The 27,970-nt window shown below is 31.9% G+C and overlaps 1 protein-coding gene across 5 annotated transcripts in view; it reads left to right on the plus strand.

Moving 5' to 3' along the window:
* Window positions 1–27,970, plus strand: part of CFAP47 (cilia and flagella associated protein 47) — a 364,825-nt gene that overhangs the window by 227,405 nt on the left and 109,450 nt on the right. For 4 of the 5 annotated variants that reach the window (XM_016128242.2, XM_036227120.1, XM_036227121.1 and 1 more), the window contains 5 exons: window positions 1,638–1,797; window positions 20,540–20,736; window positions 21,666–21,809; window positions 22,404–22,577; window positions 27,497–27,608. In XM_016128242.2, the coding sequence (XP_015983728.2) occupies window positions 1,638–1,797; window positions 20,540–20,736; window positions 21,666–21,809; window positions 22,404–22,577; window positions 27,497–27,608 (787 nt within the window). Of the gene's footprint in view, window positions 1–1,637; window positions 1,798–2,684; window positions 3,853–20,539; window positions 20,737–21,665; window positions 21,810–22,403; window positions 22,578–27,496; window positions 27,609–27,970 lie in introns of those variants that run through there. The other variant, XM_036227124.1, reaches the window with a different exon arrangement.

A 27,970-nucleotide genomic window follows, 5' to 3' on the forward strand; every position in this document is an offset into this window, starting at 1 on the left:
TGGGTGGTAGAAGATTTACATCTCAAAAGGGAAGACAAAAGATTTATAACTGCAAGCTTTGTAAAGTAACTGCTCTAAGAGGGATTTGGGAGCTTATCTGCCAATTCAAGGTTTTGGCTGGAACTAATATATCCTGGCAACATCAACTTGCTCAGGTAGGCACTTTCAGGGAGACTGGGACCATTCTAGAGATATAGCCTTGAGCTGTTAGAAACTACATTAATGCTTGTTCAAGTCTCTTAGCATGTGTTTATGATGGAAGGGGGTGGACAAAATAATTTGTAGTTTTTATATGCCAAGGCTGAGGCCTCGTTGAGAAGACAACTTGGAGGAGCCTGACTAGTTTGGTCAAGAATAAAGCCCATGTCAATACATATTATTTTGAATGACTTGAAGATATAGAAAGCAGATGATATGCATTTAAAATAAAGAGGTAGTTGCTGATGTGAGTAGATTATTTATTCACAATGACTACTAGAAAAATGAACCAAGCCAAAAACATGGTAAGTGTAGATAAATTAATTTAAACATCTGCATTTACATGATTTGAATTGCCAAAATAAAGTAGGTGGAAAACCTGACTTTGTGGGAAACAATCCTTGTGGATTTTATAGATAATAAACCCAGTGAATGAGATGATTGCTAAAGGCAATAACATTTATTTTTGATGAGCAACGATATCATGATCATGATCACGATGATGATGATGGCGATGATAATGATGACAGTAATGATATTATAGCAAACATTTATTGAGTACTTAAAATGTATTCTAAGCACATGGCACTTTAAATAGTATCACAAGGAATAGGCAGTATGTACTATTATCGTTCATATTTTACAAAGGAAGACTTTGTGGCTTTGGTTAATAAGGTGGTCAGGTTTACTTAGAGTTAAGGTATAATGGCAGGCAGTTTCGCTCCAAGAATGCTTGGTCTAACCGTTGGGCTGGAGAGCATCCAGATCAAAATAAATGATTGCCTACCTCTATACTCTGCATTGCTTGGTTCACACTTAAAAAACTGGATTTTCCTTTGTTGTTCTATTTTAGGAAGGATGGTATTGAACTCAGTTGTGTCTTGAGGAGCATGTGCATGGTGGTAAATTGTAACCTACATTATATAAGTAATGGTTGAAAGGACTAAAAATATCAAACTTATTTAAAAGGGATGTTTGGAGGTCTGTGGAGGGGAAGGGCCTACTTTACATACCCCCCCACACACATACACATGATTTCGTCATTCGCAAGAGTGGAGACTAAGTGTACTGCTAATAAGAGCTAGACCTGATGGGTAGATGTTAGCGTGCACAGGGTTCAACTCAAGGTGAGAAGCACTTTCTCATTGCTGTTCACCAATGAAATGGTTTCTCCCTAAGTCAGTGAATTCCTCAACACTGACAGGATTACAGCAGGAGACTTTGAACATCTCTGAATAAAGAATGACTCCATTAATTCTTTGAAACTTGTTAGTGTTGTCTTCCACCAGTAAAATAATGTTTAAAGAAATGATTGAATTTAATCCCTTTGTGGATTTTCCCCCCAAATAAGAAGTCTAAATACATAATGTTATCTTTTGTATTTTGGAGGTAATGGATAAGAGAATTACATTTTGATTTTACTCTCTGTTTATTTGCAGACTTGTACGCTCTTTAATATCTCAAAGTTAAAAACGCCTAAGTCCATTTTATACACAACAGAACTGAGCCTTCCAGAATATTTTTATGTCCCCAACAAAATCTACATTCCTCAGAATCCAGAAAATCAAGCTAAAGGACTTAAACCTGCAAATAAAACAGGTAATCAGTACCATGTGGTTTGCAATATCTAGCACTGTCACAGGCACTGTGAACTAGTAAAATACAAAGAAGAAATTATCTTTACTAATAGTATGTTCATAATATAGTTGAAAAGATAGTTGAGCTACATAAATACCAATTATTGAATATTTTGCATTATAAGTAACCAATGTATTATATCACAGTAATCTAAAATATGTACTGAATTTGGGTGCTAAATCACTGGTACTGAAATTTGCAACTTATCTTTGTTAAATAATACTTATCTGGTAAAGACAGTAAGTGCACTTTGAGACAAGTGAGCTCTTGCTTTGACAGTGAACTTAGTTACAAAAGTTGTGCTGGAGTTGAGGCTTAGGCTGGCTCTAAAGGATAGGAGGGATGTTGATGTCAAGAGCATAGCAAAGGAGAACAGTGCCATTTATGAGTAATTTATCTTTTATCTGGATTAGAGTCTTTATTAATTAAGTACTTACTCTTGGTCTCCTGGTGCCCCTTTATTCTGTTTTGTTGTTGTTGTTGTTGTCGTTGTTGTTGTTGTTGTTTGGGAAGGACTAAGCCAGATTTAATAGAATATTAATAAAGATACATTATTAAATACTAATAAGATGTAAACAATGTGACTAAATAATTTAAAGTATTAAAATTAATGTGTTTTTCTTTTACTTCTTTCCAAGCTGGTGGATAAGAATATAATGTTTTTACTAGGACTATTTCTACAATGTACTATGTGTTCTGGATTCTAAGTTATGATGCTGCTAATTTGATTTTGTTAAATTTTCATTTGATATTGTCCTATGGCTTTGTGTTAACTATAAAATATTTCAAGATTTCAAATGGTTAAAAATTATAAGGTACAGGATAATCTGTTCACTTTGCCTTTTTAGGTGGTCTGGGATCCCAGATTCAAATGCTAAGTAGCCACGCAGGTAACAAGGATTCATGAATTAGGTCTGGTCTATGGCAATAGGGATGATGGAGCCTATGAGAAACTGGAGGGTAGATGCCCTATTTGAATATTCAAATTCAGAAAAATAAAAATAAAAGCTCGAACAAGCCAAACAACTGTGAGAGCATATTTGGCTCACCAGGTGTTGATTTGAGACCTTTTGTGATAATTTGTCTTTTTAAAAATTTTTATTGCCTCCAGCTTTTCAATGTGCTATTAAATTTTTAAATGGATAACTATTGTGATAATTTTTTTCATTTCTTTTGAGATAATTGGTTAAAATTGTGTGTATTATAAATCTGGCTAGGATCGTCAGCTCATTTGATTCATTTATTTAGTCATTAATTCACTACTGCACATCAATTTCTTTGGACAAAATGATGAAAATTGCCACATTCATCCCTTTAAAGGACTAACAGGTAAGTAGCTCTTGTAATACAATGAGGTGTTATTGATAGACATTTGTACAGAAATTTTTAAAAATAAAACTAAAATTAATATAGTTGATTATATAGGATAATTCCAATTTTAAAGAATTTCACTCTGAGAAAACATATAACTAAGGATATATAGCATAGCCTTGACATGAAACTCGAAGGATAGTCTTAATAAACACTAAAGAAGACTGGAATATTAAAGATTCCATTTAATTATAAATAACAGAAGTTATTTGTAATTAAAAGTCTTTCAGATTTTTCTAAGGCTAATAATTTTTTTTATCAATCGTTAATTATTTTAGTACGAATATTATTGTGAATGTTAAGAAAAGATAGAACTGCAAACAGTTTTTAAAAGATTGTACATAAAACTTTACAAATGTAACTAGCCTATGATGGTTCTTATCTAACTTGATTTTCTGTGCATTTGAGTTTATAGAGGAAGCTTTAAGCTCAAATTTCTGTTTTTGGTTCCTTCAACATACATTTAAATAAAGTAAGTTTGGGGTGTTTAGCATGTCTGCTTTACATGCAGAAGGTCCTGGGTTCGCACCCCAGGTGGAGCCATAGACTGTACTCCCTGTGCACCAGGCCCTCCAGGGTGCTCCTCAAGAGCATGAGGGGAGATGCCCTGCCTTCAGAGATCCAGTTCTTAAAGGGAGACAGCAACATCCATAGGGCAGCGGTAGGGGGGGGATTTAAGAGGGGGGATAAAATAAAAAAATAAAATAAGTTTATAAAAGCAGAATATTCTAATTCAGGATAGTTGGTCAAATAAAATACATACCCTAAACCGTGTACATTCTGTTGTTAGGCAGTGGACTTGATTAATGAAAAGTTAAACAATATAAGCATTTTAACTTTAATAAATAACATTCTATTAGAATTTGAGACAAAGAATAATAGAGTTAAGGGTTTGAAAAATTTATTTTTATGATTTAGCCAATTTGAAGAAAACAAACCAGCATTGAGGAGAGAAATGACAAGAGTTTATGTGGAGAAGTAGAGATAGCTGAGTGTTCCTGCTAATTGCAGAAAAGGGGGTGGAAGTAGGGTCATATTTATAATCTTTTGAAGTTATAAACTCATCAAAGTGATCTTCTTTTGAGGAAGTAAAAAATAGCTGTCTTTTGCCCTGTCATATTAATGTTCCCTATTGGTCTTTACCTTTTTGAAATTCTTAATGAAAATTCCACATTTCTGATTAAGTATAGCTATTACCAAAATTATTTAAATAATCTATTTAAATTTATATTTATTTTAGCCCACATCATTTGGAAGAATGTTACTTTTTCTGTTCTACCATTTAACATAATGCTTTCATCTGAAGGAAATGAAGTAGTAAAGAAAGTGCATGTTGTTCCACTTTCATAGATCTTAGAGACCCTATGGTACCTTTATGTTAATAGGCTAGGGTAGGTCTAATATTTATTGAACACCAACAAATGCAAAGCACTGTGATGGTTGGTTTGTGTTCTTATTTAATCTTCCCAGTAGATATTTCTTTCTCAGATGCCGTCTAGGCATTCGATTCTCTACATGCTTATCTATGGACTTGTATTTTTCACAACAGCCTTTCTGCAGTTATTAGTCTTTTTTCCCCATTCATTTACTTTTTATTGAATTTATTGGGGTTAACATTGGTTAATAACATGATATAAATTTCAGGTGTACCACTTTATAATATGACATCTGTATACTCTATTGTGTGCTTACTACCCGAAGTCTAGTGTCCTTCCATCACCATAGATTGGATCCCTTTTATCCCCTTTGTCCTCTTCCCATTTCCCTTCTCCTCCAGTAACAACCATTCTGTTGTGTGTATCTATGAGTGTGTTTTTTTAAACATCATTTTCATTCCAGTCTTTTCCCCATCCCCAGCTGCCACTGAGCATATGACTGCCTCTCCTCTCTGTATCAGAGGAAAAGGGGTCTACATGAAAACACACTTCTTTAACCCCCTTAGCAGCTCCCCCCCAATCTCCAAAGAATAGGAATTTACTCTGTCAATCTTGCCCTATGTATCCTTCCTCATACTCCAGGTAACCTGCTCTTGGGTTCTTCTCCATCATTTATCACATGTCCTTCCCTAAGAGTAGTTTCTTCACTTTTGGCTCCCAAACTTTCTCAAGCTTCAACAACTGAAGAAATTCATATCTTACTGGATCTCTGTTGCATTTAACCTGGATACTAAATGTCTTCTCAGAATTCTAGACATTTGAGATAAGGCTTGATCCTTGTTTCCTCTATTTATTCTCAATCTGCTTGACAGGATTTCTTCTTAGTCTCTTTATGAATTCTTCTGTTTACCCCATCAATGTGGGAATATATTCAAGACTCTTGTTGTACTGGGGCTATTATTTTTATAAATCCTCTAGAGGAGTTTGTACACTCCTAGAGTTATAGCTACTATTAACATCACCAACATTTGTCTCTATTTCTACCTTTTTCCTTCCATTTTTAATATATAGTCAGAGGCACACTCACCATGCCTATGTATATATATATATATATATATATATATATATATATATATATATACACAAATATACAAATAGATTGAGAGCTAAATTAGAGGTATAGTCCACAAATTTAAAATGTATACATTATTTTTCTCCATTTGTTCTTCATCATGTAATCTTTATCATTTCATATAGTGGAACATATACTTACTCTGTCTCTTATACTGGAAATCTGGACATACTACTAGAAGCTTCTCTCTCTTGAGCTTATACATGCAGTTCATCTTGCAGTCCTTAATTTTCTGTAATGTATTTATTTCTCTTCTATTCTCTACTCCCACTCTCATGATTCAGATCTTCTTCAGCACTTCACAAATGGAGAAAATAATTGCATCCACTTCCTCTGAATTAGCTGTAAATTTAATGAGATATGACATATAGTAAGAATTTAAATGCTATACAGTATACCTAATAAATGTTGGCTATTAATAAAATTTAATTTTATCACCCTTAGGTTATTTTACCTCTAGGCACAAGAATTATTAAATCTAATCAGGAAATATTACTGAAACATTTTGTGATGTCAGGGGTAGATTTACTATGATACAAAAGGAGCATAAACTTTATGATTCTTTACTTTTTTGACCCCTTCTTCCTAGTCTCTACACCTAGTTTTATATTTGTAATTTTACAAACTTTCTTGTGAAGAAGGCCTCCTAAATTGTAAAAGCCTCAGGCATCATAAAAACCAGAGCTTTATTTGGCTATAGATATTGATTTAAAGTCTCATCTGCTTATGGTTCTGGAGATGTTGAAATTTATGGAAAGGGAGAGTCTTATGGACCTAAAGTAGGCATAGGTAAGCAGGAAACTTCCAGTGGATCCAGGAACACTTACCATGCTCAAAACTTGATTATTTGTTTGTTTGTTTATTTATTTAACAGTATTATTGATTTATCATTCACATACTGTGAAATTCACCAATTTAAAGTGTACAATTCAGTGATTTTTAGTATATTCATTAATATATGTAATCATTACCACAGTCAATTTTAGAACACTTAGAACATTCAGTACCTTTTAGCTCTTGACCCCCTATCATCCACCCCTCCCTCCAGCACTAAGTAATCATTAATTTACTTTGAGTATAGATTTGCTTATTCTGGAGATATAATGTAAAAGGAATTATATAATATGATGTATTTTGTGACTGGCTTCTTTCACTTAGTGTTATGTTTTCATAGTTCATTCATATTTTATCATGAATTCGTACTTTATTGCTTTATATGGCCAAATAAAATTTCATTGTATGACTGTACCACATTTTGTTTATGCCTTCATCAGTTGATGGACATTTGGGTTGTTTTTACCTTTTGGCTACCAGGAATAATACTGCTATAAACCTTAGTGTACAGTTTTTATGTGGATATATGTTTTCGTTTCACTTGTAGATATATATCTGGAAGTAGAATTGTTGGGTCATATGGTAACTCTTTGTGTAAACATTTGAGGAACTGACCAGACTTTTTCAAAGTTTCTTTACCATTTAACATTCCACCAGCAGTGTTTCTAAGGTTTCAATATCTCTACATAATCAACAACCTTATTATTACATGACTTTTTTATTTTAGCCATCACAGTGTGTAGAAATGATAGTTCGTGTGGTTTTGATTTGCATTTCCCTATTGTCTATTGATGATGAGCATCTTTCATGTGCTAATTGATCGTCTTATTTGTATAAATGTCTATTCATATCATTTGTCTATTTTTTTTTAAGTTGGGTTATCTTTTATTCTTGAGTTGCAAGTGTACTGTCTATATTCTAAATACAGTACCCTCTCAGATGATTCACAAATATTTTATCCATCCTGTTATCTTTTCAGTCTCTTGATAGTATTCTTTGAAGCACAAAGTTTTTAATGTTAATAAAATCCAATTTATTCTTATTATTATTGTTGTCACTTTTGCTTTTGCTATTATATCTAAGAATCCATTGCCAAATTCAAGGTCATGAAGATTTAGCCCTGTTTTCTTATATGAACTTTATAGTTTTAGTTCTTAATTTAGTCTTTGATCCATTTTAAGATAATATTTGTGTATTATTTGAATTAAGGGCCTAACTGTTCTTTTTTCATGTAACTATCTGCCATTGTCATCTCCATTTCTTAAAAACACTATTCTTTCTGCATTAAATGATCTTGGCAGCCTTCTTGGAAGTTGACTATAGATACATTGTTTATTTCTGAATTCTCTATTGTATTCTATAGATCTATATGTCCTTATGGCACTTTTAAAATTACTATTGCTTTGTAGTAAGTTTTGAAATTAGAGAGTATGAAATCCTGCTACACTATTCTTTTGAAACCATATTGTTTTGGCTTTTCTGGAATCCTCACAATTCCATATAGATTTTTAAATCAGCTTGTCAATTTCTACAAGCAAGCCATCTGACATTCTGATAGGTATTGCATTGAATCTATAGATCAATTTAAGGATGGCGGTTGTGTTAACAATATTAAGTCTTCTAATACATGACCATGCAATATTTTACTATTTCTTTAGATATTCCTTAATTTCTTTACCATGTTTTATAGTTTTAAGAGTTTAAGATTTACACTGCTTTCGTTAAATATATTCTTAAGTATTTTCTTCTTTTTGATAATATCATAAGTGAAATTATTTTCTGAATTTTATTTTTGGATTATTTATTGCAAATGTATAGAAATACAACTGATATTTTATACTGAACTTAGTCATGCAATGTTGCTGAACTGATTTTTTTTAATTTTAATATGGTTTACTGTATTCCTCAGTATTTTCTATGTATAAGATAATGTCATATGCATAGAAAAAGGCTCTTATATCTTCCTTTCTAAAATGAATACTTTCTATTTCTTTCCCGTGCCCAATTGATTTTGTTAATACCTTCAGTATAACATTAAATAAAATGAAGAGGAGACATCCTTGTTGTCTTCCTAAACTTAGGGAAAAAAATCCAGTCTTTCATCACTAAGTATCATGATAGCTGTAGGTTTTTTGCAAATGCTGACTATAAAGCTGAGGCAGTTCCCTTCTATTTCTAATGTGTGTCATTTAAGTTATACAATTTTTGGCATATAATTATTTAGAACATTCTCTCATATTCCATTTTATGTCCATAAGGCAGAAATAATGCCTCTACTTTCATTTATGATTTTTTTAATTTGGATATTTTCTCTTTTTTCCTTGGTCTATTTAGCTATAATTTTGTCAATTTTGTTGATCTTTTCAAAGAACAAGCTTTTGCTTTTGGTGATACTCTCTAGTATTGTTTTCTTTTCTTTATTTCATTAATATCTCCTTCAATCTTTATTATTATTTTCATTCTACTTTCTTTAAAAATTTAAGTTAGGCTGCTCTTCTTTTTCCAGTATCTTAAAGTGGAATGTTTATTCATTGAATTATTGATTTCAAATCCTTTTTGTTATAGGCACCTACAGCTAGAAAATTCCCTTAAGCACTGCTTTAACTGAATCTTATAAATTTTGTATGTTTATCTTTATTTTCATAAATCTTATAGTATTTTCTAATTTATCCAGGTTTTTTCTTGATCTGTTGATTGTTTAACATGTATTAACACTAACAATAGATGTTTAGGAGGCTGGTTGGAATATTATGAACACCCAATATATAAATTAGATAAGTGTAAGCTTCTTTCTTTGTTCAAAGCTAGAGAAGGTGCTCCAGAACTCTTTGTCTGCTTGCCCTTCCCCACCTCCTATCCCAGCATTGGGTCATAAAGCAGATTTTCATAAGGCTGGGGTTCTAATGAATACAGTTTGAAAGCCACTGACTTATTTCAACTTCCACATTTTATAAATGAGGAAATTGAAACACAGAAAAGTTAAACAAAGTAGCTAGAATCAAGTAGTCACAGAATTCACTCTTGCACACACATATTCAGCTCCTTTGGACAGTGACACTAGATGATGGGATACTTTAGTCAACAAATTTTTATTGAGAGCTCACTGTGTGCAGGCATTGGGTAGGCACCAGAGATATAGCAGTGAACACAATAGAAAAGGTCTCTGACTTTTAGAAATTTGATGTGGAAAGTTGTCCCTAGGGTTTGATATCCTAGGAGCATATGCTTTGAATGGTATTTTCAGTAATAGTTCCCACTCTTCTGTGGCTCATTCTTTCATTCCGTCTTGTGACTCAAGTTATTACTTTTTTGATAATAAGCTAGTTAGATGTAGTAAAAGTGGTTGTAGTATAGAGAACTATGACTAGCCACATGAGAACTTAACCCAAATTTTGACTTCAGTAATATTGTTTCAATAAAAATAGTTAAGCCTCTGATTTTCAATTTTAAGTGGTCTACTGGTTATTAGTGACTAGATTGACATGTTAGATGTATCAAATTGTCAGCTTTTTTCATAACTCTCAGCCATTTAAATTTTAAATCAATGGTTTCTACCCAAATAATATCTGATTGAAAACAATTACATGGTCTTCTTCCCCTGTTTGATCAATTTTTCTTCTAATGCTTGAAGGTTCTGGTATAATAGTCACTATTTTTCAGAAAAACAAAATAAAGGTGCAATTTTATTTTATGAATACATTTTGTATTTTCATGCAAGGGAGTTCATATTTTAATTAAGGTATATTAAACTTAACATACAAAACTTTAATATAGTGAACTCTAGAGATCACAAAAGTAATTAGGGAGTTAATTGTACTTACATAGTTTAGAAAATCTGATTTTACTTGTTGCTGTTATAACATTTTATTTTTTGGCGAGGGGAGTATAAAAGTTCTTTTCATTTTTAAAAAAAATAAAAGTCAGTAAAAAATAGTGTCTGAAATGGAACCTTTTTTTTTAAGTTTGTGCTCAATTGCAGTACTTCTTTGAATGCAATGAATGTTAACTAGTGGTACATTCCATTGTAATATTACACATAGTTGTGATAAAATATAGTGAAAGTATTTGAATTCAGCTTCTCTTCAGCATTATGTCTATGATTATTTACCATTCCTACATTTAGTATATTTCTTTATTTTGCCACTAAAATTAGAGTCTTAGAGAATTTTCATTTTGTCTTTTATGCGTAAAACATTTTTATTCTTGTCCTTTGTGTTAGAATAAGTGAAGTATCATGATAGATACTGTGATGGTAGTTTTTAAGAAAATAATTAATAATCCCGTGTTTCCTCAGAGAGGTGCCTCCTTACCACCTCCAGGATGTGGAGGGCTGCCCCAGGTGCACCTGTATGATTTCATGTAGGAGCTCATCTGGATCTAACATTAGGAAAAGGGAGGTCTGTTGATGGAGTGAAAGGACTGATGTTATTTTCAGTGGTTGGTAGGTGAGCAGGCTCTTAAAAGATAAACTATGATCACCTTATCTACAAATTTCAAGGTCTGACCATTGATATTTATGTTTTATTGATTACTTGGCTTTCTGTAATGCTTTTTGTCCTAATCTGAATAATTGATAAGTATCAGTTTTGTAGAATGTGTTTATTACAGTAACTGAACCCTCTACTCCCCTTCCTTAATCGCACTTCTGGGAAGAGGGCTCAGTCCCATTGTTTGAAGTATTGTCCTCAATTCACAATGATATCTCATGTGACTTCTCACAGATTCTATTCTCTTCTTAGTTTTTTGAGGAAACTCCGTACCGTTTTCCATAGTGGCCGTATCAATTTGCATTTCCACCAACAGTGTTATGAGGGTTCCTTTTCCTCCACAACTCCAGCATATGCTATTACTTGTTAACCATTCTAACAAGTGTGAGGTAGTATCTCATTGTGGTTTTAATTTGCATTTTCCTAACAGCTAGTAAAGTTGAGCATCTTTTCATATGTCTGTTGGCCATTTATATGTCTTCTTGGGAGAACTGTCTATTAGGTCCTCTGTCCAGTTTTTAATTGGATTGTTTTTTTTTTATTGTTGAGTTGAATAAGTTCTTTACATATTTTGGATATTAGCCCCTTATCAGAGGTGTTATTTGCAAATATCTTCTCCCATTCAGGTGGTCACCTCTTTGCCTTGTTGATGGTTTCTTTTACTTTGCTGAAGCTTTTCAGTTTGATATAGTCCTGTTTATTTATTTTTGCTTTTACTTTTCTTGCCTTTGAGGTCAAATTTTTAAAATCCTCTCTAAGACCAAGATTCATGAGTTTAGTACCTATGTTTTCTTTTATGCAGTTTGTTTCAGGTCTTATATTCGGGTCTTTAATCCATTTTGAGTTAATTTTGGTGTATGGTGACAGATAGCAGTCTAGTTTCATTCTTTAACATGTGACTTTCCAATTTTCACAGCACCATTTATGTTTTTTGTTCCATGTTGAAAATTATTTGTTCATATATACAGGAGCTTATTTTCGGACTCTCAGTTCTATTCCTTTGGTCTGTGTATTTTTCTGCCAAAACCATGCTATTTTGATTATTATCTCTTTTTAGTATAATTTGAATTCATGCAGAGTGATTCTTCAGTGATTTCTCATAATTCATTTAGCTATTCAGGGTCTTTTGTATTTCCATGCAAATCTGATAATTTTTTGTTCTGTGTCTTTAAAAAATGCCATTGAGATTTGGATGGGGATTGCATTATCGGTATAATGCTTTAGGTAATATGGTCATTTTAATTATGTTGATTCTTCCAATCTATGATTATGAAATATCTTTCTATTTCTTTGTGTCTTCAATTTCTTTCACTGTCTTCTAGTTTTCAGTGTATGGGTTCTTCACATGCTTCATTAGGTTTATTCCTAGGTATTCTATTCTTTTTGTAGGAATTCTATGGATTTTTTGTATGTTGATTTTTGTTTCCTGAAACTTTACCGTATTTGTTTATTATTTCTAGTAGTGTTTTAGTGGAGTATTTATGGTTTTCTATATGGAGAATAATGTCATCTGCAAAAAGTGACAATTTTACTTCTTCATTCCCAATTTGAGTGCCTTTTATTTATTTCTCTTTACTGATTGCTATTACTAGGACTTCCAACACTATATTGAATAAGAATGGTAAGAGTAGACAACCTTGAAAGAGACTTTGTTTTTAATATAAGACAGTTAGAGAAATTTTATGGTATTTAGAATTGAAAACTCAAAACACAAAGTTAATTTACTGTCAGCAGTCCCTTGCTTCCTTCCAGTGGAGGGGTTAATTAGAAAGTGAAATCTTATTCCAGTTCTTTTCTTTTAGAAATTTTGTCCTCTTAAAAATTATGTAAAAAAGAAAACATCCTAGTTAAAATACTGGCAAGCTACAACTCCATGTTAGGCTCTGTCTTAATTTTTCATTAAATGATCCATGAAGACATATAGAAATTTAAAAATTCAAAAGCAATGGAAAGGAAAGATAATAGCCACTCATTTACATAAATACTGTGAGGAATTCCCCATAATTAATTAGCTGTTGTGGCCTGATTGAAAAACATGTTTTAATAGCCTCCACAGACTCATGCTCAATTAAAACATAATTTTGGTAAAAGAGAAAACAGTCCAGTCCCATGATCTGCTTTTTCTTCAGAAATTTCTTATCTGTACCTTCCAGAAAACTAGGAAGCTGCTTCCTCACTGCACACATGTAGGCATATAGGAGGTGTTTTAAATATTTTTCTATTTATTAATACTTCTTTGTTTGCATCACTCCTGAAAAGACAAATTTCCTGGAGTTAAAATGATTCCAACTGGAGGGGAAAATGTAGAGGTACATCATTCTATCAAGGATATATGGAATCTAGCTTGTAGGTCTGGTGGTAGTAACAGAGATGAGAAGAGTCCAAGTGATTAGTGGTGCATGTTATTGGTGGAATTAGAGTTAATCCATTAATAAGAGGACAATGAAATTTTTTAAAACATAAATATTCCCCTAGATTATTTGAAAACTGCCAATGGATGTAAGAAAATATCCTCTCTACATCTAATAAATGGATGCTTGTTTGATAAAGGATATTGGCCCAAGCTTCCTCCACATTTAGATCTAAGAGATCACTTCAAAGCAAAAGGGGAATGTGACCCTGTACAAGTGACCACCTGGGAGAGATAACCCTCTGCTATTTATAAGAGCAAACGAGAAAAGAAAAGGCAGAAATAGATTTTTTTTATGTTAGAATATGAAGAGCGACATCTAAATTTGCACCTCAGTGAATTATTGTGCAACAGTAGAATGGCAAAGATGAGAAATTCTGAAAAGCAACAAGAGAAAAAGACATTTTCAAAGGAACAAAAATTATACTGAAGGCAGAATTACCAACAGTAGCAATGGAAAGCCAGAAGACAATGGAATTATAGTGCTGAAGCAAATAAACTGTCACTAGAATTTTAAATCCCAGTAAACTATCATTCAAGTGTAAAGTTGAAATAAAAATATTTTCAGTCCAACAATGAAATTGAGATGATTTAAAACTTACAGATATCTGCTAAAAGAACACATATAGCATCTACGTGTAGATGAAGGAAACTGAATTCAGAAGAATTAAGATCTAAGAGCAGTAGTTAATAAGATAATCAATAAATGTGGGTAAATCTCATTGAGAATTGGCTATGGAAATAAAAATTCAGGTGGTATAAAAACAAAATGAATTCAGTTACTGGAAAATAATTTTATAAGGAGTGCATTATTGCCATTATAGGCATGTAAGATTCTTGTATTTTCAGGGATGAGATTTGAACTATTTTAAGGCATTTTTATATAAAATGCAAATGTTGAAAATTTGGGAAAACCAAAAAACATAGAGATGAATGTATAATTTCTAAACCAGTAAAATGCATAGAAGGAAATAAACAAAACTTGATGGGCCCAAGAGAACACAAGAACAGAGAACTAAAGAAAGAATATGCTTAAGAGGCACAAAATGAGATATTAAACACAAATATATCATTAATCATGATAAATATGTAGAGATGAAACTATAAAAGTTAATATTTTCACAGTGGAAAGTGAAATGCAGCTTTATGCGGTTTACAGAATTACATGGTAAAATATTCAAAAACCTATTTGAGGTATTTACTAATCAAAAAATAGTTCACATAAATATATTAATATCAGAATAAATAGACTTTAAAGCAAATAAATGTATCAATTTAAAAATGAATAATCCAATGTAGAGAACATTTTCAAACATTTTCCCACCTAACCACATAATTTTGTAAAAAGCAAAAAGTGGCAAATATGGAAGGAAAAATCCAAAATTAGAATGGGAGATTTTATTATACATGTCAATACTCAAGAGATCAAACAGACAGAATATTGGTAAGGGCCTACGGACTTGACCAATACAATAAGATTAGGTTTTCTGTACCTATTAAGCCTAACTTGGCTCTACTGGTAAAAAAATGGCACTTTTCACCTTTTGCTTCAGCACTTTGATATCTTTCTATAGCCTTCTTCCTGTGCTTTAGGGCACCTGTGAGGGTGTTCAGTTATTGCCTTTCACCAGTCTTTCCTGTTTGCATATTCTTAGAAACTTCTTGGGGAGACGAGTCCAGTGTTCTCAGCTATTTGGAGTTGGTTAGGGAAAAAAGGTCACATACCATTCTCTTAGCATCCCCAAAACTCTACTTTTTCCTTCTTGATTCCCACGTCCCTCCTTTCTTTTCATCCTCCTTCCTTCTTTCTCCTTTTTTTCTCCCTTCATCCCTTTTTCCAATCTCCTCACCATTAAATATCATTTTAGATCTTCCTGGCGATAGAAAAAGGCAAAGTAGTTCAACCTCTTTTAAAGTGATAAAACTCATTTAAACTAATATTTTAAAAATTTAACTTGTCCATAATTAATATGGAACTTTATCACTTTATTACTTTATCAAATAGCATAACAAAGTTGACAAGCAGCTAAATCATTTAGGAAATTGGTTTTCTTGAATGGATGGTATTATACTATATTTAATAAATGAAAACATTTTATAAAATGAATCAAGTATACTCTAAAATTTGTAATTCCTGGGTGTTTTTCTTTTTATATGAAGTCTATGGCACACTCCATGTTTTTTTGATATTAAATGAAGAAACTCAGTAATAAGCTATTGTTAATACACAATGAATCTATCACTTACTTTACCAGAGTATTTGTGAGGCAGATATGCCAATAAGAACATAATAAAGCAACTAAAATGGGCAAAATTTTCACTAGCATGTGATTTGTCTTTTACTGGGGGGAATAGAAAAACAAAAAATCTACATTAAATCTTTCCAGTAGTAGATGAAAGTGGATTAGCAAGTATGCCAAAAAAATTCTCTGAAAATATAATTACTCATCTATGAATTTAGAACAAATAAATATCTATTTATTATAAATCTTTATAAAATGAATTCACATAAATATAGCTATTCATTCTCTTGATACCTCATTTTTTGAATTAAGAGCTTCTGACTATTATTTGCCAGTAATATACTTAATCAACTGTAGAAGATAATGATCAGTTTACCATATTATTTAGTCTCTTCCACATATCTGATGTACTTTCATATAATCATGGATGTTAAGGCCGGAAGAAACCTAAGTGATCAGTTAATCAAATGATATTTCGTAGAGCCCTAGCATTCTTTTGAAGTACTTTCATTTGGATATAGGGAAGTTGTGGAAGTGAATTGGAGTGATTAGCTTCTCATCCTACTTTAGCCAAATCAACTCTACATTAGTTTGTTTTATATATTGAGATTTTGTCTTAGATATTGTTCAGGCACAGTACCCCCAGACCAAATAAAATAAAATAAAATAAAATGCTGGAAAGCTACTGATCAAATCTCAAATTTTGATTTTGACAGATTAAGAAATTGAGTTTTAATAAAACACATCTAAGTTCTATGCCCACGATCACAAAATGTAGGAGAAGAACTAAAACTAGAAAACAAGATTTTTAACTCTCAGTTGATTGCATCTTTTACTTAACCAGTTTTATACATATATCTTTCTCTGTAGTTAAGACAAGGTAGATTGTTTCAGTAAAAGTATATGTCTGCCTGTACACATTTTGTGTAGTCTTCCCTCCCTCGTTGGCCCTGGTTTTGACTTACATTGGCCAATGGATTATTCAGGAATGTGAAGGAAGCAGATATATGATAACCATTTATACATTAGGGCTCTCATTCTTTTGCTACTGGTAATTCTTCTGTAATATAGGAAAATATTAGGTTCATCTCATAGAAGATTAGAGAGCTCATGGACAGAATTTCCAGTTAACATCCCAGTTCATGAGTGAGCTCAGGCAATACCACATAAAGCAGATAAGCTTTCCCAAACGAGGTCAGGCCACAGACTCGAGCAAATTGTTGTTTCTTTAAACCACTAGGTTTTTAGGTAGTATGTTATGCAGGGCTAGCTGACCAAAACAGCAGTATTGACTTATTATCCCAACTATGACCTGTTCTAGGATCTGAGCTTGGCATAGTTTTATGGTTTATTTCAAAAACTGTAGATCACACTGACTTCTTCCAGGAGCTAATGTTATATATAAAATTAAGTATTATTTCATTAGAGATAGTCTCTCTTAGGTTCCTTTATTTTCTTCAGCAACTATCACCTGATACATCTAGATATATTTGATTATCTTTAATTATAGAACCCTGGCCACTGCCACAGTTACCAGGAACACCTGTAAAAGAAAAAGGCCCAGGTGAGCTACATCTGAGTAGAGGAGGTATGGAAGGGACAGGTCCAGAATGTCCCTACCATTTGTGATGCCCGGATCAAAAGTATAAATGGAAGCTCATATATCACATGTCTAAATTTTAAAAGTAATAAATCAAACCAAGAATTTTTTAAATAGATTACAGTCTATTATTTCACCTTGACAAATATATAACTTTTTACCAACCTGGAAGACCAAGTTTAGATTTAGAATTTTCGGCCTCTTCAGAATTCAGGCCACATAATTAATTTTGGTCCACATCTTCCCCTTAACAGCCACCTCTTAGTTACCCTTTAATTCCAGGAGTATTCCATCAGGAGGATTGACATAGGGAAGGGCCCTGTGCAAACAATCAAAATGGGATCAAAACACTTTGGTTTGTGAATTATGGCATCCCATGTATTTGGAACATGGATCAGGCCTGTTCCATTGGGCCCATGTACTTCTTGCAGATGCAGACAGATAGTGCCAGAGGAGATTCAGAGTAAGGCTCTAGAAAGCATGAGGCCCAGAACAGGAAGTTCTCTTTCCTGTGTCTAATTAATAATTAATTTTATTATTATTATTAATTTAATATCAAAAACATGGAGTGTGCCATAGCATGTGTGTTAGATTGGGGCACCTCAACAGCAGGCAGTCCCTGAGATCAGGTCTTGAGATCAATCCTGAGAGGCGATGTCAGGAACCATAGGTAGGAGTGTGAGAGATGAGAGACAGCAGCAAGCAATAGCGAATTCCAAGAGTGTAAATAAACAGTTGCCAATATGAGCAATTTGGGCTCAAATTCACTGCTGATATCTAAGAGTTAATGTAGAATTCACCTCAGAGCTATTCCAACCAAAGGATAAAGAAGCTAGATTACTTTTCCACCGATATGATACATCATTTATTAAAGACTGCAACTGCAGGTATTAACTGTCACTTTGTCCTGATCCATGTGAGAGCTGAGCTCCCTCCTGTGACCAGAGAAAGCCCTCAAGGAGAGGATTATGGATTTCCATAAAGCCATTGACTTATACGAAATATTTAAATGCAAAGGAGTCATGACAGGATATGGACAGCATCTGCTATAGTACAGAATTGGAAAGGACTTTGAGAAAACATGTCCCTAAAGGGAATAATGGTATGGTGGTGCAGTGTGGCCAATAAACTTTTAAGTTTCTAAGGATGAAATTGGTGTCCACCTCTGCTATTTAACATCTAAGGGGATGCAGATACTGGCAGATGAATCTCATAACCCATAAGTGGCTTCTTAATTATGCTATATGATAATAATCCTGTTTACATTTATTACATGAATTGATTAAATTATTTTTTATGTTTAAGAAAAGAAACAATTTATCAATACATCTTCAGAAATAGAACCTTCTTTTCTATGAATTCCACTTTATGATGGATTTGTTTTTGGACACGTGAAGGAGAGGGGTTGGCATCGTGTATCCCTTAGGGTCTTTGCTTATGAACTTTTTATGAGTTGGAGAATACATACTTAAGAATGTCCTTGGCTTTTACTTTGATTCAGTATCATTAGGAAATTAATACTTTTAAGGAAAAGGAAATAGCGTATGACAAAGCTTTTGATAGAGGCATTATGCTTGAATACTGTTGAGTTGCTTAAATTTCCTTTTCTAAGCAGTTTAATTTTATTTGAATCACCTAATTTAAATACTTTAAATCTATTCATGCAAGAAAAAATGAAGTTTCTTTATTTCTGTTAATAAAGCAAGGTTTGTTCTAATGATTTTGCTACAACTCAGATACTTCTCTCAGAATGAAAGTAATCAATGAACAACAGATGATAAAATGTGCCTGGAGTCCTTTTTCACAGAAAAAAAAGTTATTCTAAAATTAGATTTGTACTTGAAAAGGATGGAATAAAAATAACAACATTCTGGCAGCCTTTGTTTTCTCCTTAAAGCAGCTGAGAATCTTGGACTTTGGTTAGATGTAATAGATTTCGGTGTGTTTTAATATATAATATATAATTGTAACATTATACATGATATATATGATATTATATATCATGCGACATATGACATGTGACATATGATGATAATATACAATTAAGATATTTTTATAATAAATAACAACATATAACTTATTACACACATGTATAAATCCTCAATTTGTTTTAAAAATCATTTAAAGCAGTTAATGTTCTTGCAGAAGTGACTGGTTTTGTTCTTGCAAAAGTGACTGATTTTCTTGCCATATAGATTTCCAATGTGTTTTGAAAAAAAACAGGTTTGCTATTTTTAACATTAGAGGTGTTAATGTGAGTGAATTAAAATTATGTCAATTAATGTCATAATACTTGTCCATTGGTTGATAAACTTGATTGGTTTTCTTGGTTTCAGAGAATATCTTTACAGAATTAGGCTTCTAAATATTTTTTTATCATTTGTTTTTTTATCTATTACTTAAATACTTTTGCCATTGGCAGTGAAGTTTGTCTTATATGCTTATATTGCATCATACTTTAGGATTGAGAGATTTTTATAACTATTTTCTCATTTCATGGAGAATAAGAAAGTGGTAACCTTCTGAGAAAAAGTAATATTGCCTGGAAGGAAAGAATCAGCATAGATAGCCTGCCCATCATAAGACATATTAGCTATTACCTTAAGGTAAATGGTATAACAAAGTGATATGATAAGTTTTAATTGGACATGCCTCTTTGTGCTTCTCTTGGTTATTAACTATGAAAAATTATTTCTATCCACTGGCCAAGTTGCAAATTACTTTGATTACTATGGGACAGAGCACCCACAAGTCATAGAAATCTGGCAGACAGTAGCACTTACCAAATACTCCATATATCTGTCTTATTTCTCATACCCATTCAGTTAGATAGATCCATGTGACTGGTTCTGGCCAACAAAATGTTATGTGTGTACTTTTGAGCTGAGCACTGAAAAGCTCTTGAGCAAACATTTAGTCACAGCTCTTCTCCTGACCTGTCAATGAAGGAGGAGAGGTGTTTTAGATTGTACTGCTGAAGATAGTGGTATCTTTCACAGCACGGGTCCCTGAGTAACTTTATGGAGCAGACCTTCCTCTGACCTATGTAGAATATATTCTGTCATTGATAAAAAAAAACTTACTTGTTATGCCCTGGAGATTTAGGGGTAGTGTGTTACCCCAGGATGACCTAGTTTCTTCTAGATTATACAATTAACTACAATAATATTAAGTATTGCTTTACCCTAAAACGAATTTTAGGATTTATGCCATTTTAAATGATTAAATTATTTTTAAATTATTTTGATAGTTCCAGATGGATGTTTTTCAGTTCCTTTGCAATTTGTTCCTCTCACTCCTGGACGCTACCCTTGTAAAATTTTGTTGACATCAAAGTACGATGTGCGTCTATATTACATTGAGGGTGTGGTGGATCATGAATGTCCAGAGGCCAGATTTAAATTTGAAACACCAGCATTTGAAACCCTTACCCAGAATATTCCAATAGTAAGTACAGGTTTTTGCGCTTTTTTTCTGTATTTTTTTTCATTTCCACTGTCATCCTCTCAATTAAAGTCCTCCAAACCTCTTTCTTGAACTATTACCACTTTCTAATTGCATTGTCTTTTGCCATTTGTTTCTCTACATTGATATCAGAGTTTTATTCCTAAATATCAATGTTATTATGTTTATCATCTGGTTAATCACTTCTGCTGAATCTGTTTGCTTAAAAAAATTAACTCCAACTTCCTTAACCTATCACCAAATTCCTACTCAAAAGCCATGCCTCATGGCTCCATCAAGCAGAGTCATGTTCTCTCAGATCACTCTGCTCCAGTGATCTTGACACTTAACTAAGATGGGTTCATAGGCACTAAGAACAATGATTGGCTGTAGCTTGGCTATCTATTACTCAAAGCGATAATATACCATAGAAGATAATATAATTGTAAGGAATTCTGAATTTTTAGACAGAGAAATGTTTGTTTATTTAATTATTAAAGATATAACAGAAATCTGCTCAAAGCACAAAAATTTGCTCTGATGAGATATATGAGCTTTGCTATCTAAGCAATCTACCAGTTAGAACACTTTTTATTACCTGTTATTAGGAGTGGAATGTGTAACTCCAAGACCATTTTATCATTTTAACAATAATTAGTAAGTCAAATGAAAGAATGTTCCTTTAGACGTTAAATTCCATGTAAGAACCTATTAGGCAATACTCCTGTATGACATTGCAAGGGCATATAGTCATCTTTGTGCCTTATGTGCGTGTTTTTGATAGTTCTTACCAAATATGACTTTCAAATGATGATTCTTAAGAAATACAATTTTTAATGCAATATATTTTATGTAAAGCTCCAAGAATTAATATGTAATTCAACTTCATAAATATCATCTCTCTGATATTTTCTACCTTTTTTATGCTTTAGAGTAATAAAACAAAGAACAAATGGAAATGTCAAGTTACCATAGAAGGAGAATATTTTTTTGGACCTACTATTGTATATGTCGAACCAGGTGAAACTGTGCTATATCCTCTCACATTCAAACCTCTTTTGGAATGTGAGATTACGGTATGAACTCATCACTATATTTTCCACAGTATTAATATGTGAATAAACCAATGTATGATATTAACCTATATCACTTATGGTAAATCTTTTTGCAGAAAAGTTATATTTTCATGAATGTGATCATTAGTGTCCACTGTGCTTGAAACTCTAATACATGTTTTAACTTGAGGGATAAACATTCCGAAAGTCACAATGCCATTGGCTGCCAATACTTATGTTGAGACTATTTTACATAATGCATTTGACAAAGTAAAATCATTGATCTTTTTGTTTTTATTCAGTAAGGAAGTCGGAACTTCAGAAAATATTTTCTGAAGACATATTTCTTTAACAAGGATGTAAACATACTATATATTAGAATGCTCATATAAACTCTGTACTTAGAGAAAGTAAAGAGAAATAATGAGATTTTCACAGGAAATTCATCTCTATTCATTCAGTAGAAGTATTGGTACATTAACTGGAAAAGTCAATGGGTAACACCTCCTTGCAAGCTCATTTTATTAATCAGATTCAAGATAAATAGAATAGTAGAGGTTGTTTAGCATCCATCTGTGACTCCTGTAGAGATGAAATTTGGCTGATTTCTCACAGGGCAAACTTACTTTACAAAATGAAATAGATGGTATGGCACATATCTTTGAAATGAAAGGGATTGGCAAAAAGCCTGTGGCCTTGGAACATATCATTGTAAACTGTCAAGTAGGAATGGTAGAAGATAAAACCATAATGGTGCCCAATTATACAAAGACCACGGTAACCTATAAGGTAAGACTTTTTTTTTAAGTATAAAAGTGTTTTCAGAAGTGTATTGTTATATGAAATTTTTAAAAACATTTAATTTTATTTAACCAGGTGAAGCCAAGTCACATAATGTTTAGCATTCTACTTTTTATTAGTCTAACAGTTATTAAATTTTATTGTAGTTGTAAAACTGAATTAGTACCAAACAAGTTTTATATCTAATATAGTATATATATCATAAAACATATTAAAATCTACTTATTTGAGAAATGTATATTTTCACTTGAATAAATTATACATGATAATAAAAGATATTTTCAAAAATATTTTAAACAGCTTTTAAAAATTTTATGTGAAATCTACAGGTAAAAAATTTCAAAAGTGTATTCCATCAATACCAGTGTGAATAATAGTGGAAATGTGAAGAAATACATAATTATTTACATCTTTTGAAATTTTGTGCCTGTATATTTCACATTAAATTTTTAAAAGCTATTTAATTTTTTTTGAAAATATCTTTTATTATCATGTAGAATTTCTTCAAGTGAATATACATATGACTCAAGTAAGTAGATTTTAAGAGTAGAAATTAAAATGAAGGGTGGAGGGAGATAGGAAGGAAGGGAAAAACTCATGACTACTTGAATTTGCTATAAATAAGGGAAAAAAATCATTTTCACCACCCCTTTCCCTTTCCAGAATTTACTGGTAAGCAAGGAATCCTTTCTTAAGGGTTTGATGAAAATAGATAAGAGAAAAATCTATACTATAATAATATTGGTTATTTCATTTTATTGTTATAGCAGAGATGATGTCTATAGGCCTTTAATTTTTTTTCTTTAGAATGAATGCATTTTTTTAAATTTAGGCTTTAAAAATTATTATGCTATTTTATTCTAATTAACTATAGAAGTGGAATTTTATTGATAGCGAAATTCTCACAAGCAATAATAGTCATATTTCTGTCATTTTAATAAACAAATAAAAGTGAACAATCTGTTATTTTATTTATAGAATGTAAATTTTCAGTAAGGCTTTATTGTAATTAAAGATATTACCTATTTAATTACATGTGATTTTATTAAAATATTAATAATACTGTTCATGTGTTCCAGGTCTTCCTAATATTTCTATATTTCTATCCTCAGGACACTTGCTGAAAATACTCAGTGGTTATTGTTTAACATTGCCTTTGCCTGAGACTGTAATAACAGTTGTGTGTGGCCAAGAAAGGTTTGGCCAAAAACTGGAAAGGAAGATCTGGGGAATGAGATATCTTTAGGGGATTTTAAAATCTTTCACATATCCTTGGGGAACATGCAGACCACATGCATGTACAGAGTTGTGCGCTTGCCCAGGAAAGACCTGAGAGCATGCCAGTTTTTTATAGCTGGCTGACACAGAGGTTCTATGTGAGCTGGAAATTAAGGCTAAGGCAGAGTTAAAAACTACCTGAGTACTGAGAGTGTGCCACAACACATATACAGTACTCCTAGACAAAGGGTAGATGATTTATTGTTTCAAAGCATTTTAAAAAACGCGTGAAGATTATTGCTGACCACTAAACTAACTAAGCAGGGACTTCAGTGGGCATGCATTATAATGAATGCAGAATTTACAGAATTAATCCAGAAAAGTCACTAAACCAATGAAGAACAAAACAACAAAAACAAGAGCAACAAAAACAAACCATGGGGTGATAATGATCTGATTTCAAAAATGGTTATACTACCTTATATAAAATGTACATTTTTAAATAAGAACAACAAAATTTGTGAGACAAAGAAAAAGGAAACAAAGAAACACAAAAGTATGACCCATACACAGAAAACTAAGCAGTCACTAGAAGCTTTCTCTGAAGGCACCCACGTGTTGGATAAGTAGAGAAAGACTTTAAATAAGTTCAGTGAATGAAAAAATTTCATCTGAAGATTTAATGAAAAGTTTCAATAAATAGATAATATCAATATCTATGTATCTATACATACATGTATGTGTATATATATATATATATATATATATATATATATATAGAGAGAGAGAGAGAGAGAGAGAGAGAGAGAGAGAGAGAGAGAGAGAGATTGATTATAAAAAATAAATTCTGAAGTTGAAGAGTACAATTAAAGTAAGGAAAAGTAAGGAATTATTCACTATAGGGGCTAAAAATATATTCTGATTTCCCTTGGGATTTCTTCTTTGATATGTTGGTTATTTAGGAATATGTTTTAAAGTCTACATATTTAAGGATTTCTCAATTTTTTTTCCATTTTCATTTCCAATTTAGTTCTATTATTGTTGAAAATACATACTGTATATGTTTCCAGCTCTTTTAAATTAATCGAGGCTTCTTTTATATCCCAAGACATGGTCTATCCTGTAGAATATTTCATATATGCTTGAGACATGGTAAAGAGCATCCATCAAAATCCCACAGCTAACATCATACTTAATGTTAAAACATTGAATGATTTTTCCTGTGGTCAGGAATAAGATAAGTTTTCCACTCTTGCCGCTTCTATTCAACATCGTACTGGTAGGTACTAGCTAGTGCAATTAGTTAAGAAAAAGAAATAGAAGGCATCTATGTTCAAAAGGAAGAAATCATACAATCTCTATTTGCAGATATGATTTTACAAATAGAAAATTATAAGGGATCCACTAAATATATTATCAAAACTAATAAATGAGTTTAAGAGTTTTGCAGGATACAAGATCAATATACAAAAATCAATCATTTCTATATATTAGCAATAAGCAATCCAAATTAAATTAATAGCTATTTGCAATAGTATCAAAATAATGAAATACTTAGGAAGAAATTTGACAGATGAAAGGCAAGACTCCTACACTGAAAACTATAAAATATGATTGAACAAATTTAAAGAAATTTCCAATAAATAGAAAGACATCTTATACTCATAGATCAGAAGACTTAACTATTGTTATGATTTCAATGTTACCCAAATCGATATACAAATTCAACACAATATCTATCAAAATCTCAGCTGACTATTTTTTGCAGAATATCACAAGGCAGTCCTAAAATTCATATATAAGTGCTAGGGACACAGAGCAGCCAAAGCAGTCTTATAAAATAAAGAAAAAAAATTGAATGACTCATACTTCTTGATTTTAAAACTTACTACAAACCTTTAACTACAAAACTATAATATTAAAAAAATGTGGTACTGGCATAAGATAGATGGAGTAGAATAGAATGTCCAGAAATAAACAGTCATAATAACAGCCAATCAATTTTTGACAAAGATACCAAGAGAATTCAATGAGACAGAATAGAGTTTTTAAAAAATTGTGCTGAGACAACTGTATAATTACATACAAAAGAATGAGTTTTGGCCCCTAACTCATAGCATGTGTAAAAACAAACTTGAAATGGATCATAGACCAAAATTTAATAGGTATAACTAAAAATCGTAGGAAAAAATCATAGCAATAAATCTTCTTGGGTTAGGCAGTTATTTTTTAGCTATGACACCAAAGCTACAAGTGACAAAACAATAAATATAAAAAATAAATTAGACTTCAATGTTAGAATGTTTGTACTTCAAATGATGCCTTGAAGAATGTAAAAAATCAACCCAGAGAATGAGAGAAATTATCCACATGCTTCTGATAAGGATTTTACATATAAAGATCTCTTACAACGTAATAATAAAATGGCAAATAACACAGTTTTTAAAATGTGCAGAGTTCGAATAGACATTTCACAAACAGGGTATACAAATAAGCAATAAGCACATGAAAAAATATTCCATATTATTGGTAAATATGGAAATATAAATCACAATCACAATAAGATACAACTTCACACCCACTAGGATGGCTATAATCAAAATGACAGACAATAAAAACTTTGAAAGAAGATGTAGAAAAATAGAAACCCTCACTATTGTTGATGGGAAAGAAAAGTGGTGCAGCTATTTTGGAAAACAGTTTTGAAAGGCAGTATCTTAAAAGGTTAAACACTGAGTTATCGTATGCCCAAGCAATTCCACTCCAAGATCTGTGTCCATAAGAAATGAAAATCTATGTCCACCCAAAACCCTGTACATATTTTCACAGCAGCACTGTTCATTATAGTCAAAAATGGAAACAAACCAATTTCCATCAATTTATGAATGGATACACAAAATGTTTCCTATCGCACAATTTAATCATTCATCAATAAAAGAATTGATGTACTAATGTATATCACAACATAGATAAACCTTGAAAACATTATGCTAAGTAAAAATAGCCAGTCACAAAAGACCACATATTATATGATTTATTTTCTAGGAATTGTTTAGACTAGGCAAATCTGTTAAGACACAAATTAGATTATGTTTGCAGTGGAGGATGGTGAGATGTAAATACTCAGTACGCTGAAAGTTGGATTTAACCAGGGTTGTGGTCAAATGCTGCTTAAATATTCTTTATATGCTGTATTAATATTGATGTAGAAATTCATTGAATTGGTTCATCTTTTGTACATCAAAATGCCTGAAGAAAATGCTGTGTGGTCTATAAAAGATTCTCAGGTTGTCTAAGTATCAATGAGCGATCTTGGTATAAGTAGCAACAGAAAATAAATTTTGTTCTTTTTGTAAAAATCATTACCTTTATTCTTTTTCTTAACAGGTCTCAGATTTTTCTTCTGTATGTAGCATTTTTGGTATGCTTTTCATTTAAAACTGAAGTTTTAACATAATGCAATATATACACAACTTATTGTTGAATGATACACTTGAAACTTATTTGATTTTGTAAATAAATGTCACCCCAATAGTTTTTAATTAAAAATAAATAAAGCAAAGAAAAAGTAAAAATGAAGTTTTAATGAAAGTTAAAATCTTCAGTTTTTTCTGTGCTTTAGGTTGTTACACTAATGTCATGTAAATGTTCATGTTATATGACTCTTGCTTTTAAATTCTGTTTTCTAGGTATCTTCAGATCTTCCGATGGTATGGGGAAATCCACACATCACCATAGACCCTGATAGTGTACTTCCATATACTCTACACATAAACCCTCGGAAACGTGGCCTATTCAAAGGTAACAAAACCATTAAAAAATATTAATTCTCCATGTTACAGGTAGGTTTTGAGCAATAGTGAGCCTATTTCAAGCACTTCAATAAAGTACCCTATTTTGTCAGTTTTTATGTAATTCAGATTTAAACTGATTTTAAGAAATATAAATTTCAGGTTTCATTTTAATCATCAAATGTTAGTTCTAATGCTGAAATTTTTTTTTTTTAGAATTTTAACTTTTGTTAAATACAGCAAGTCTTTCAGAAGTGCCATTATTATTTCTGATAAACAATCTCAGATTCCTGTTCTATAAAAGGCAGTGAGTTCGGCTATGTGTTAAAAGAACCATAAAAGAAAGTCAAAGCTGTGAAACATGGTTAGTTG

Source organism: Rousettus aegyptiacus, unplaced genomic scaffold, assembly GCF_014176215.1.
Source record: "Rousettus aegyptiacus isolate mRouAeg1 unplaced genomic scaffold, mRouAeg1.p scaffold_m13_p_9, whole genome shotgun sequence".
Lineage (NCBI taxonomy): Eukaryota > Metazoa > Chordata > Mammalia > Chiroptera > Pteropodidae > Rousettus > Rousettus aegyptiacus.